Source organism: Anticarsia gemmatalis, chromosome 9, assembly GCF_050436995.1.
Source record: "Anticarsia gemmatalis isolate Benzon Research Colony breed Stoneville strain chromosome 9, ilAntGemm2 primary, whole genome shotgun sequence".
Lineage (NCBI taxonomy): Eukaryota > Metazoa > Arthropoda > Insecta > Lepidoptera > Erebidae > Anticarsia > Anticarsia gemmatalis.
In genome coordinates, this window is record NC_134753.1 from 2607697 (window position 1) to 2622320 (window position 14624).

A 14624-nucleotide genomic window follows, 5' to 3' on the forward strand; every position below is an offset into this window, starting at 1 on the left:
GATTCAATTGTATTTTAATCGATACGAATTTTCCACGGACTATCCTTTTCACGGGTCAGTAAAGAAATAAATTATTGTATGTTGTTTCCATTTAACTGAAAGAAATTAATGGAATCGTTGTATTTATAGGACTTATCATATCATTCTGATAGAAAAACGTTTTAAGAGATGGGTATGCAGGCAATTACAGTACTTTATGTATTTTTATATGACTATGTCATGTTAATAATAATCCAATATAATGCCCATTAAACGGGATTATATCAAGTACCATTACTAAACTTCAAGTACCACCTGTATCATAAATAAAAGCTAAAATCTAATGACAAAAATGACCTTCGTACTAAGTCATAAATTACAATAATCGGGATGGAATATTTCGCTAATATTTCCTGTATTTGCTTATAGCCAAATGCCGTACTTAATTTGTGCAAACAAACCTATTTTTCTTATCTAGATGTCCTGGCTGAATGTAAAAAACCGTATGCGGAAAAAAAAGTAGCGGGAGCCGAAGAAAAAAACAAATGAGTTTTGTATTTTTAGTTGATTTTTTCTTTTTAATTAATTTTATAGTATTGTAGAGATATTGCTAAAATATAATTAGAAATATTAATGCTTGGAAATCAAAAGTGGTTTAAGTGGTTTTAGAACAATATGGTAAAACTTAATTTAACAAAATGTTAGATAAAGATATATATTTTCATCCATGAAAATTTCACTTATATATCATTTAAAATCATATTTTTTTAACTTCTTTTCGTATATCGTTACAGAAATTGTTAGTTCGTGCCAGTTTCGGTCAAGATCTGTGTAAACTACGTTATCTAAGTATATCAACAGCATATAAATAAAAGAGAAGTGTCTCTCTGATTTCAAAATGAACGCGATTACTGAAGTAAGTATATAGTGATAGTCTTATGACATCTGGTAAAACATTTTTAGCTAGATTTTTATTATTTAGTTTCTGTCTATTATCTCTGTTTTTCTACCGAAAGTAATAGTAATAGCATTGAACATTTTTTTCCTCAAAATCATTGTGATTCTTTTCACGCGGACAATATTAAAGTTATAATCTTTTATCGAAAAGAATGTCCTATTTCTATACCGAGTTCAATAAACAATGAATGAAGGACTTCTAAGAAGGTAAGTAAATAATGCACACGTATTCGCCATAATGTATATTTTCTATATTAAAACTAATTGGCTCAACAAATGGAACAGTAACATGACATTAAACATTCGCTCGACCACAACGCGTGATAATAACTATAGATCAACGTTGTAAGAGGTGTAGCGATATTATGTACCAACTTGAAAGTTAAAAACGCAGGTAAATGCTCTTACACGACTTTCAGTCAATGTACTACACAATTATTATATTTGCCTTCAAGATGTGACCGCTGCATAAACATACTAACTGAATGTATCAATGTTTAGACAACATTGTAGTTTTTGTTAGCAAAAGATAGAACTAGAACACTTTTGTTGACAACAAGCGGAGAAAAACGCGGCGTTGTCTGAACCAAACAAATTGGTGATAAAAAAGTGTTAGGTAAGCCAAGTTCACGTCCGATATTAAGGTTTAAATTAAGTTGGTTGAAGTAAAATATATTTATTTATAAGGTAGTTTATGTTATTTTCTAAGTATCAACAAAAAAGTTGATAAGTATTGTGATAATAATGATTCTAAGCTAATATACACTATACAAGTCAAGCCAAGTAACAAGTAAAAAGATTATTGGACAACAATGCGGTTCTTAAAAATATTTATAATTTTATAAATATCGCTACACCTCTACTCAAAGTGCGAATTATAGTATCACCTACATAATATTATTTACAGTAATGTAAATAATTTTCAAGCTTTTCATAATAGCTGAGAAAATCATAGATAGTAGAGAAGTAGCTAGGTATGTAGATACAAGGAAAATTTGTACACAAATTAATAAAATAACCTAAGCATTACTAAGGATATACAATAAATTTTAGTACAATATTAATTGTACTTAAAAAGGGATAAGTGTTAGGTAGTTAATTATTTGTAATTATACGATTTATTGCTTGGATTTTAGTTTTTATGGTCAAAGTTTATATTCATTAGACTAACTAGGTATCACTATTATGAATGGTTAAAATCTTTTATTTGTCATTACGGTAGGTACTTGTTTTACAAATCTTACTACGATTTAGGTGTCTTCGACAACCTTAGGTTTCTCGCACACCTGTTTTGATAAATCTTAATAGAAAGTTCAAGAGTTATTACAACTTAATTTAAAAACACTTAAATCATGTATTTATTATTGTCAAAGGGACACAATTTTATAACCATTTCTAGCTATATAGATTTTATTTTTATTACATTTGTGTCTATCAAGAATATGTACTTAAAAATCATCTAAATAAATATTACTTTTACATCAATACACAAATTATTACTAAGGATTACAATTCAATTTTGATTGAACATTGCACATTTCGAAGACAGTCAAACATTTTGTAAACCAACTTGGCCATCGCACTGCCGCGTTACCCAGTTAATATAAAAACTAAAATGACATAATCGTAGGAATTATAAGCAAAAAGCGAGAAAATCAATTTTCAATCGTGACAAAATCTTTTTTTATGTAGAAATTTTTGTTATGATTTTACTATCTGAGTAATATTATTGCTTTAGTATAGTTTAAAAGTACGGTAGATAGATACGTACAGGATACTTAACTAAAATACGTAAAATGATGCCTTCTTCTAGTAAAGTTTTTTGAGAAAAGCAGAAAAATAGCAAATATTCTCGAATTGTGCATTATTAAATCAAGATGATAATTAAGAACAAGTCCTTTACACAAAATTGAGCATAATATTGAAAACAATACACCATAAGATACACTTATTATTTATCGATTACAATTCAAGAAATTACATTTAATAGTTTTCTGTAAAATATTTACTTGGAAAGTAATCTATTTTACAAAATCACGGGAGATAAATGTTGAGGTATTTTACACTTTATCCGATTAATTAAGTAACATACATTACGTACATAAAATCACGCCGTTTTTCCATAATAGGTGCATAAGGAAGGTGTCTAAGGAAAATCACAATTTAGAGAAATACTTGTTAGAATGCCTTGTTGAAACTAGCTCAATCCCATGTTAATAACAAGCAGTCCTGATACACATAACAAAAGCCCACAGTTTAATTAAAGAATTTAATATGCAATTATAAGAGGAGCAGAAGGCTTTGTACTTTTGGACTTGCCTTTTGCAAAACATAATTACTACGTAAACAATAACCATTACTCTTCATTCCCGAATGAAGTGTAAACTACTCCAACTTATAAATAAGTACAGTACAATAGAATCACAAAGGTAAAGTATTGAAGGCACGCATTATAAACGTTTGGATAGTACGAAGGATACATCATAGAATACATTTAATAAAATATAGGTACATACATTTTAACAATCACTATTATACAATTTAGTATTACATTTTATAAAAAAAATAACAAATAAAAAATAGGTCAGTTTTTATGAGAGTTGAAATATACTGAGATTTTATACCGTCAGGCTTGCTACACACATATTCGGTTTGGCATAATTCGGCCTACCCGATCGGCACAAGCCGAACAAGTGCGTCGATTCGGTTTTGTTATTCGATAAATACTAACGAATCAAATGTGCCGAACCGAATATGTGTGCAAGTTCATACAGTTTGAACACTGACAAAAAATCCTTGATGAAAACTTTTCTTCACTGCTATTAATGTGACCACTGATCAACGGTTAAGTTAGAAATATTTATAAATCCCTTCAAATGCAAAGATTAGATGTGACATATGATCATACAACTGTCTTAATTACTGTAGAGTAGTATTTTTACTTCAGTAGTTCTTATGACATGACTTCATTTATCTTTTTTTATTATATTTGTAATGTTGAGTAGTCAAACATATTGCAGACGAGATAATGAGACTTCTTACCATTAATTATTACATTGAATATAGAAATTCTTACGTAGATCTTCTTACCTTACTTTCCACCATCAAAATTAACACTACGGCCCAATTTGAAGTTACATATTATTATAACCTATCAGTTAAATAAACTGAAAGCAAATGTTTGAAAACAACGTGTCTCACTTACAATCTTCGAAACCACTCTTAATCTCCCCAAACCGAGCTCTTCTACTAGATACTTTCTTACCCCAGACCTTAGGTCTCTTTACATCTTTAATCCGATATGTCATACGTATACCTGTGCTGTACCTTATGTACGTTCTTCTCTAAACAATTATTTCAATACTTACAAGTCACTGTCTCTAGAAGTAAGTGCCAGTTTTACGACATAAAAATAGGCTATCTGATCAATAAAATGGCAAATAGATATAAACTGTGCACGCAGTAATATCCTGGACATGACCTACCGGACGCGTAGCTCAAATACAATTTGTTTATCTAATCGATATGTTTGTCCACATTAGCTTTTTCACAAAGAAAAAAGATAATAATACAAAGTATATTTTCTCTCAATAGTTCAAAACGTTCGAGCGCCTATCGAAAGGGATAAAAACTCAATCTATTGTGTTACCTCGGTAATCTGTTCATATAAACCGGAATTGTCCCGATTACGGTAAAAAACTTCTATTGTAAACTATTAAAGTTTTTCTTAACACTCTGTATATAAGAAGTTTTTATTGCAAGTCATATTTGCTAGAAATAGCAAAAATGTAACGTTTTTGTGGTTAAGATTATGAATTTCTGTTCTATAAATAGATGTGAGAAAAAATATTTTAAATGGGGCACCTAAATATTGCAGTTTTGTGTAGACGAGATTACATCGGGCTGGAGGCGTTTTTACAGCACTTTTTAAGTTAAAATGGTGGTTGTTAAATAAACTATTTATGACGTCATTTATCACATTCACTTCCAGCAACATTTTTCTTAAATAAATGGTTCTGGAAGTTTCGTTTCGTATTACTTGACTCTACAGACCAAGAGCTACAACTTGTGTCTGTGAAAACATTTAGCAGTCACACTAAAGTCACACAAAAAGTTCCCGTAGAAACTGAATTGTTATGCACTGCTGCTAATAAATCTGTTAGTAGATAAGTTGAGTTTTTTGAAAGGCTTTGTAACTGTGTATCTTAAATTTACTTACATATGTATAGTTTTTTGTATCTATTTGGGCTCAATGGCTTTCTGTTTTTCCGGGAGGAGACCCAACCATTGGAACAGTAAGTCCTGGCTCCTATTATCTTTTACGGTCAAAAACTCGTTAACATCCCTAAAACCCGGTTTCCCGGTTCTTTAACGAGTTCGTTTCGTTTGCGTTGGAAACCGGGCTTTAAGGTTTAACAGCACATCAAGGAATCAAGGCATATAGCTTTTTACAATGTGCGATGCCGAAGGATCCTTTTCCTTGTCGAAAATGGGCGCCAGGCCTTATGTATTTTAATCCTTGTTAAATAAGTTTTTAGGAGTTAGTCAAAAATAGAATAGATAATTGCAAAAAACACTTTATTAATAAGTTTCTATTGGAAAATGGAAGATGGATCATTAGAAAAGAGTTTCATAAAAACACGAGTCCTAAATATCTTATTGTTACAATAACAGCTACAGCAACATCTTATATATATCATTATATTATTATTAATTACAAACATGAACTAAGCGTCTCTCTCTTCAAATATAATAGTTTTGAACACTAGCGAATGACGTCATCACGTCGAGTTTCGGAAACTATGGGCTACAGGTTGTAACTTATCTATAAATCTTTGTATTTGTAGTATTGGAGAGTTTAAAAAGGCTGGTAAACAAGCCTAGACAGCGTTTTTCTACCGATGTATTCATACACTTGAGAGCATTGAGTTGGAATACGGAGTATAGCGTGTATTTCCACTGTAACAGAGCGAGGTAGAACGGGTCACGAATCGACTAAAGACACTCTTTCCACTGACGGAGAACAAAGATTTTGAGTACTGTGATTATTAATTTTTCTGCTGTTCACCCGGTTAACTTTCCTCTGCCCCACTCCGTTTTAGTGAAAACGCACTTAGATGTTTCAATTTCACTAAACTTAGTCATGTAATAATTTGCAAAACTCTCGATGTAGTAATGACCAATCTTTAGAATTTAGACTCAGAAAAAGTGTTTGAATATTATTTTCAAGCCACTTAGTACACCATTTAATTTTGTTTCTACATGTACATGTTCACTTACCATACATCGGTAAAAATACGCTTAAAAGTGTATTTAAAGACTTAACACATATTACAGACAAAGTTATAGACAACCTATATGAATTTACAATACATTTGTACATACAACAGCATACATTAGAGTAAGATAGAGGAATTAGTCTAAGTATAACAATGTGCGTTTATACAGATATGTTCAAATATGATTCATTCTGTACACATCGAACCATTGAACATAAATTCAACACATTCTAGAAAGTTCCAGTAAAACAAATTATCATAGAACAATAAAGAAAATCATTACATATTTCATTTCTCATTTCATAACTTTCTGGAATTTTCGTCGTCATATAGAAAATAGTTAACTTTATCTAAGGAATGATAGTAAATTAAGTTTTGGATACATTTTCCTAAGTTTATTCTCATCATTAACCCTTAAATAAAGTTAACTAACGAAAATTCGGCCCTTTATTCAGTTAAATGTTAAACTGTTACCACAAAGCATAAAAGCAATTACTTCCTGTAGGAAAAACTCATAATTTTAAGTGAATAAATGCGCTTAAACAACGTAATCAAAAGATGCTTGTTTGATATAAAAGCAGCAGTTTTATGTCATATTCATCTACTGTGATCTCCTTTCACGATTTTCTTTCAAGTAACCATTAATAATGCTTAAAACTTTGCTTCTTTACAAACAAACATAAATAAACTATGCAGGTATTATAAACCAGTTAAACATGAAATTATAAGGTAACCAGCTATATATTTAGAATACAGTTCACGCGGTAACATACTGAGACTACACGAGACTGAGTTATATACAAGTAAGCTACATCTTCAACAATACAGACAACAACTTCTTATTCTTTGGCGTCTCAAGAACAACGTCTTGCGAATCATTTGGATTGATTTCGAACCATGTACTTTAAGGATTTAAATGTCTTCGATATCAATCAGTATCGGCAATCGGCACTTTGTAGTTTAACGGATCAAAGGTTTATGAAAGTTGGTGTCGCAGGCAGCAAGTAATTATGCTAAATTTTTCCGTTCATTTGTTTTGATAAACCGACTCCTGCTATAAAAATACTACAACGAGGTGTCAACACAAGCACGTTGGTAATACTAGTAGTAAAAGATGGCTTCGCACCTCTATTCCTTGCAGGTTATCGATATCTCCCGAAAGATACTTGAGGCTATTCCACAAAATTCATAATGCCACATGGCTCAAAACCAACCCCAAACAATTCATTAACTATTCACAACGCAATAAGCTCAATCCTCCCTACCTCTGCTGAGACTGAACCGTCGATGGAACTTGAACATTTTCTTCTTCTCGTGTCGTTCTTCCATCGGCTTATCCACCAGGTTATCAGCACTCTTAGCCACTTGCACACTTTTTCTTCTGTTCTTCATAGACTTCACTAGTTTGTAGAATTTCCCTTTCTTCTTCGTAGGGTCGTGGTCTAAGTTATCCTCTTCGACTTCCACGCTGAATTCTGAAGATATGTCTCCTAAATCTTCTACGCTGTGGCTCTCTATTTCTCTAGGCTGTGGGACTTCTAGTTTGCTTTTAGATGTGTCTGGTTTTGGTTCTTCTGGTGGTGGAGGGGCATCTGGATCTATGCACTGGAAAATAAAGAGTCTCTAGTTATAAAGGGTCAAATGGGCCGATGCTGTTTGTTTGTATGAAACGCATGTGTTTTACTATGCTGAAGTTTTGTAGGAAACAAAACTTTAAAGACTGTCACGTATATAAACAACATAATAATATGAACTCAAATCTAGCCGATCTTACTCGTAGACTTTACATATGAAGAGTTGGTGGCTTTTTAATGTAATCCTTTTGTCATATTTAAAATACAGGGAAGACAATACTACTGCGTTCATCTAATCATATACATTAAAGGTATAAAGAAAATCACATAAACAGTTCTAGTCTTTTTACACCTTAATACAATCACGCGGTAACAATATTTACAAAGGCTAATTAAAACGTTAAACTGCTTTATCTGACAATAAACATAATAAAAGCCATCCAGTATGGCTAGTAGGTTTCTACCGTAATAGTTAAGAGATAAAAACAGGATTAGACAATGCTTCAATTATGTCAGTTAGTCGTGTGCAGTTTTGAGATAATTTCGTCATTCAAGTACGTGTGTTCAACAATTAACATTGTGTATCTATATGGCTTGTTAGGCTTGCTACACACATATTCGGTTTGGCATTAAACGGCCTAGCCGGGAAGCAAAGCCGAATAGTGTGCGTTCGCGCAGCGGAATGTTGTTGAATTTAAAGATATTAATTATGCAGATATTTAGTGTATGACGTCGTATAATTGTGTATGGTAAAAAAAAAATTGTGTACGCAGCCATTGTGGAGAAATTCACCAAAAACTGATTCCGCTGGGCGAACGTTGTCCTGGCGGAACTTATTTTAATCCATAGACTTTAGAAGAAAAGAGGTGTGTCCAAAAATTAGTGTGTATTTGTGTGTAATTGTGTATGTATGAATAAAATGAGTGCATGCATAAACTTCGGAGAAATTCAAGTTTCCGCTACGCGAACGTTTGGCCATTAGCTAGTTTTCATATAAAGCGCTTACATAGAGAGCTGTAGATTTTTACATACGTTGTTTTGAATTTGTTTATATTTGTTTAAAAAACAGATTTAGAAAAAATCGTAGGGCTTAAAAGATAAAAATATAAACGTAAAATACACTTAATAGGTCTTAGTTCTTAAAGTATGCACTTTGGGGTCTAGATTTTCACGTTTATACAAACCTTGTAAGTATCTGAAACATGTTGCCAAGTATCAATGATGTTCCGTTAGTAATTAAAGAGTTAAAGGACAATTTTACCATGAATAGATCACTGTTTACAAAACAGTCAAATATCACGACGTTCTAAAGGAATTGCATGGTAAAATGTATGCCAAAAATTAGTTTATTCATTCAACTATTCACATGCAAAATTTCATGTCATTAAATTTAGTAATTAAAGAAATCAATTAAAATACTGACGAAGCATCGAAAACCTACATAACCCGACCAAGTTCGGATAGCTACAAAAAAGCGGCCCAGCCATATATCTAAGAGACGTTCTTAACCTTCCAATATAGTATTTACTAATATGGTACAGTTCCGTACACAAGCGTTAGGAAAAAATAAAACAATTGCATTTCTTGAATTAAAAATATTTTTTTAATAATAACCCAACTATCTACGATAAAAACAAATCTTCAATTAACAAGTACTTTTCTATTTAAATATCCGTGTACAAAATTTTTTTTTATTAAGTATATTACATATTATTGCCCTCTCTTTTCTTCAAGGATGGAAGTACCGTTTCAAGCGGGAAGCCGCGCGCGTCCTGTTCGACTAGCAGTTTGTGGAATATTCCACAGACGTTAAATTACGTGCGTTCACAAGAATATAATTAAATCAAAATATTAACTTTTAAAAAATGTGAATATCTATCGGAACTCCGGAATTATTCCAGTCAATTCTGGAGCTGAAAAATCAGAACAATTGAACAACAATTTGGTGTACAAAAATAAATGACCTTTAAATTATATTGAAACAACAATTGTGTTATCACCTATACCAATTCAATACCGGTATTATACGGTAAATTTTGGGATGTTACCTAAATATATTGCATGGACGCTTTTTTGTAGCTATCCGAACTTGGTCGGGTTATGTAGGTTTTCGATGCTTCGTCAGTATTTTAATTGATTTCTTTAATTACTAAATTTAATGACATGAAATTTTGCATGTGAATAGTTGAATGAATAAACTAATTTTTGGCATACATTTTACCATGCAATTCCTTTAGAACGTCGTGATATTTGACTGTTTTGTAAACAGTGATCTATTCATGGTAAAATTGTCCTTTAACTCTTTAATTACTAACGGAACATCATTGATACTTGGCAACATGTTTCAGATACTTACAAGGTTTGTATAAACGTGAAAATCTAGACCCCAAAGTGCATACTTTAAGAACTAAGACCTATTAAGTGTATTTTACGTTTATATTTTTATCTTTTAAGCCCTACGATTTTTTCTAAATCTGTTTTTTAAACAAATATAAACAAATTCAAAACAACGTATGTAAAAATCTACAGCTTTCTATGTAAGCGCTTTATATGAAAACTAGCTAATGGCCAAACGTTCGCGTAGCGGAAACTTGAATTTCTCCGAAGTTTATGCATGCACTCATTTTATTCATACATACACAATTACACACAAATACACACTAATTTTTGGACACACCTCTTTTCTTCTAAAGTCTATGGATTAAAATAAGTTCCGCCAGGACAACGTTCGCCCAGCGGAATCAGTTTTTGGTGAATTTCTCCACAATGGCTGCGTACACAATTTTTTTTTTACCATACACAATTATACGACGTCATACACTAAATATCTGCATAATTAATATCTTTAAATTCAACAACATTCCGCTGCGCGAACGCACACAGCCGAATATATTGAGTAGATGAACCCGATCGGCACAAGCCGAACAAGTGAATCAAGACGATGTTGTTGTTAGTTAGTTCGGTATTTCGTAAGTCAAAAATTTATATAAATTTATATAGAGGAGACCCTTGCCCAGCAGTGGGACATTAGGGGGTTAAAAAAACATACTCTATCTAATTGCTGCTAAATATCGGGATTATAAGTTTATTCGTATTTAAACCTGTTTAGTTGATAAGCTTTTAAAGTTACTACGTTAAAACGATAAAGGAAGCTTAAACTACCTTTAATGTTCGACCTTTAGCAAAGTTCTTTATAGTCCAGTTAACTGAGGTTTAAGTTTTTATTGCACAACTCCAGAGAGCAATTTACTAAATAAACGAGTTAGTAAGCATCCGCTAGTTCCACATTCGAGTTCAGAAAAGTTGGGAGTAGTTTATTTTAAACAAACTTCGATAAAATATCACAAAATAAATACAAATAAGGAAATTTCCTTCTTAAGAAAACTCAAAACGATTATACGATCTTATCTTGAACTATTCGTGGCCGAGAAAATTTGATTCGTTTGCTCAAAATTCGACTCATCAACATAACTATGGCTGCAGAGAGCAAAATAAGTATTTTGTTTCCTTTTATATAAAACGAAAATAACAAAACCACAAAATTCTGGTCACAAATTGAAGACAATTGCCACAAAAGTAAACGAAATTCGGCAGAACAAATACTCAATTGGCGAAAGTTAGAAACAATAAAATCGATAATAAGGGATTTGGGAGCTCTTAGAACTGTGTAAAGTTACTTACAGAATTACTCGTATTTGGCTGTTTGAAAGATCTCATGTTTATTTAATGAGTTCCTTCGCTGACTCTCCGAGTTTCGCGCTTCTTTTTAAACACTAATCAAAGACAAATGACACATAAAGTTGGCGGGAACTTGTTGACAGAACTCGTTAAAAGTTTATGAAGCCTGACGTATGTTAGTTCGTGTAATTAGGTTTTGGGTTACTTTGGATTTTGTTCAGTTTATTTGGGGCATCGTTGTAGGTCCTTTGAGAAATTTTGTTTAATATTAATGCCTTAATACTGTGACATAAAGTATTAATAAATAATTGCGTACAATATTGATGCCATTTTTTGACTGCCTCCGTGGCGCAGTGGTTTAGGTCACCACGCCGATACCAATGCATCGGGAGGTCGTGGGTTCGATTCCCACACGGAGCAATTATTTGTGCGATCCACAAATAATTGTTTCGGGTCTGGTTGTGCTTTGTGTCCGTTGTTTGTATGTTTGTGAGAGTCCCCGCGACACAAGAGCAATTCTTAGTGCGGGAGTTGGAAAAAAAATAAAATAAATTAACATTGTAGCGATTTATAAATGTTAGAAGTTTACCTACAACTTCCAAAAATAATGTTATTTTCGTTTAAGTACCGGACTAGATTAGAATCCAATAGGTTTGTAAACCCGCGGCATGTAGATTGCAATCTCTATAAATATGTAAATCGAGCAGGCCAATGGCAAGGATAAGTTGAAATAGGTTTGTTGAACCACGAACCTAGGTACTAAGACAGTTAACTACGTTTCATTTAACTTTTCAGAACGTTTTATAGTCTGAATCCTTGGCTTGATCAGTAAACATCGACTTCAATAATATAGTTAGGTTATCATTTGGATTGCTCTATAATACAACTCTTTGAAATCGAGATTCATCATTAAAATGTGGCTTTATTTAATTATTTGCTTCATATACAAAAATATACATACACTGCCAGTCTACCTTAGGGGGTGCAGAGATAAAACGATATAAGATAGATACGAGTATATAAGATAAGCGATGACTTCCGAAAATAGGAAAATCTAGATTCTTAACCAATGAAAATATAACGTTTTGAAACTGCATTTACAATAATATACAACTTACATCAGCTAACGAGATCCTATGCGGTGGCACTTGTTCCGGGTGTCTCCAAGGCTTGTGGTACGGTAGGTCCGTGAGTGCCTTCCAGCCAGGGTAGCGTCTCGCAGCCGCGTGGAGTTGCTGAACTAAACGCGGCGCTAGTTGTGCCGTTACCCTGTAAAAAACAGAATGGAATGATGGAGAGTCACTGTGCGAGTACATTTTTTATTGATACGTTTCTTAGAAATAAGATTCAAAGTATTTAGCCGACGTATAGAAAATGATAATGTCATATTTATTGTTATCGTCAATTTTCAGCAGGCTTTACGGGCCGTAGTCCACCTTATTGTTAAAGATACAATGCAACGAGGCATCAACGTCTATTGATCGCTTTCCAACAATTTATCAAGTATAATATAGCATAGTTTTAGTTATAAGTGCTTAGAAAATTTTACTGCCAGGGTTGACTTTCGTTATGTTGTGAGGCAGAGTTACTCAGCGACTATCAACAGTGCTTAAGGGTAGTAGAACACGTTCTATAAGTCCTATTTTTCATAAAATATTGTCCTCGATCGTAGTGATTTATTTGCGACAACTTAATTTGCCGTTGCTGTTATATTTGATTTACTATTTACGCCCGTTTTATAAGCGGTTGTGAACTTTAATTCATCGCGTTTGTCGTGGTACACGATTTATTGCAGTCCCACGTTTCAAGCTTTTATTATAGCTTGAAAATGAAAAGTACCTTTTATAGTTTTCATCTTAATCGGATTTGAAATCTTTTAAACCTTATTTTCAGGACCTTATATATCTGCTTCAAACTTTAACTTATTATAAAATTATAATATAATATTGTTAAGATGGACTTTTTTAATAGTTTAAAGACAAAGAGGCGATTTCTTATCGTACTAAGTTTAGATTGCGCTACTGATTACAAAAATTAAGACTAATTGGTGGGGATCTCATTATTATATCAGTCATATTATAAATATGTATTGTGTATGTGAAAAACTGGTTTATATGTCATACCTGTTGACGAGCCAGGCAGGCAAAGCTCCCCGAGGATCGGAGCGTGACACGTATCCCAGCCAGCTGCCCTGAACGGATCTTGTTCGAACCACAAACCCAGTCAGCAGCGACATCGCTCTGAAAAACACAAAAACTTTTAATTAATAGACCAGTAATCATTAATGAAATTAAACAAGAGTACAGGCACAGTGGAAAACTTGATATTATTTTTACACGTCATATTTCTCTGCAAGAACTTATTGCCTCAGAAATGTACACCTTGTGAACGATAGTATTAAAACACATTGCCGTCTACAACATACAAATCGTGAACAGTTTAGGAAAAACAACATGAAGTACAAATAAATATGTCGGTTATACTACTTTTTCTTACAGTACCAAAAAATAAAATGTTAAATCTCAATTTTATTCCACTGGTTTACCTTTCAACTCACATTGTTCGCTTCTATATTTATCACTTCCTCAACCTTTGTTGTGTTTAGATTAACTAAAGGCTTTAGAAATGTTAGTTTTATTTAAGAAACAAAACATTCACACGTAAGTACAATAAACCTATTCGCGTCAGGATTTTAATTAAACTCCCACTTGTTCTGCGAACAGCGCCACCTGTTGCCGTTCTCAGGGAATTATACTCACTCGATTTTATTATACAATGCACTGACGCCTTTTATTAAAACTGGTGTTTTGAAGGAACACAATTCCCAGGGATTATTGTTATAAAACGTATTATAAATAATAATACGTACAAAACAAGGTATTTTTATTCTAAACAACGTGTACTATAGTCTTTGTATACAATTTTCTTTGGAAATTATTACTTTTTATCGATGACAAAAACTTAATTATGTTATATATTATACATTACTTAAAATGGGTCCCGTTGTAATAAAAATAATAACACGGAAACCGAAACCTTTTTTTGTAAAATACCTTGTGGAAGACCAATTTCTCTATTAAAATTTAGAGCACAAGATAATATCTTAATTATCATACATTAAATATTACATATCTACCAAACAATAACACAAACATAC

At 32.4% G+C, this 14624-nt stretch overlaps 1 protein-coding gene across 1 annotated transcript in view; it reads right to left on the bottom strand.

Moving 5' to 3' along the window:
• Nucleotides 1-5499: 5499 nt before the first annotated feature.
• LOC142975631 (START domain-containing protein 10-like) overlaps nucleotides 5500-14624 on the bottom strand; it is a 63089-nt gene continuing 53964 nt past the window's right edge. The window contains exons 4-6 of the mRNA XM_076118603.1: nucleotides 13591-13707; nucleotides 12586-12736; nucleotides 5500-7820 (exon numbers count right to left, since the gene is read on the bottom strand). Coding sequence (XP_075974718.1) covers nucleotides 7467-7820; nucleotides 12586-12736; nucleotides 13591-13707 — 622 coding nt within the window. The 3' untranslated portion in view covers nucleotides 5500-7466. The remainder of the gene's footprint in view (nucleotides 7821-12585; nucleotides 12737-13590; nucleotides 13708-14624) is intronic.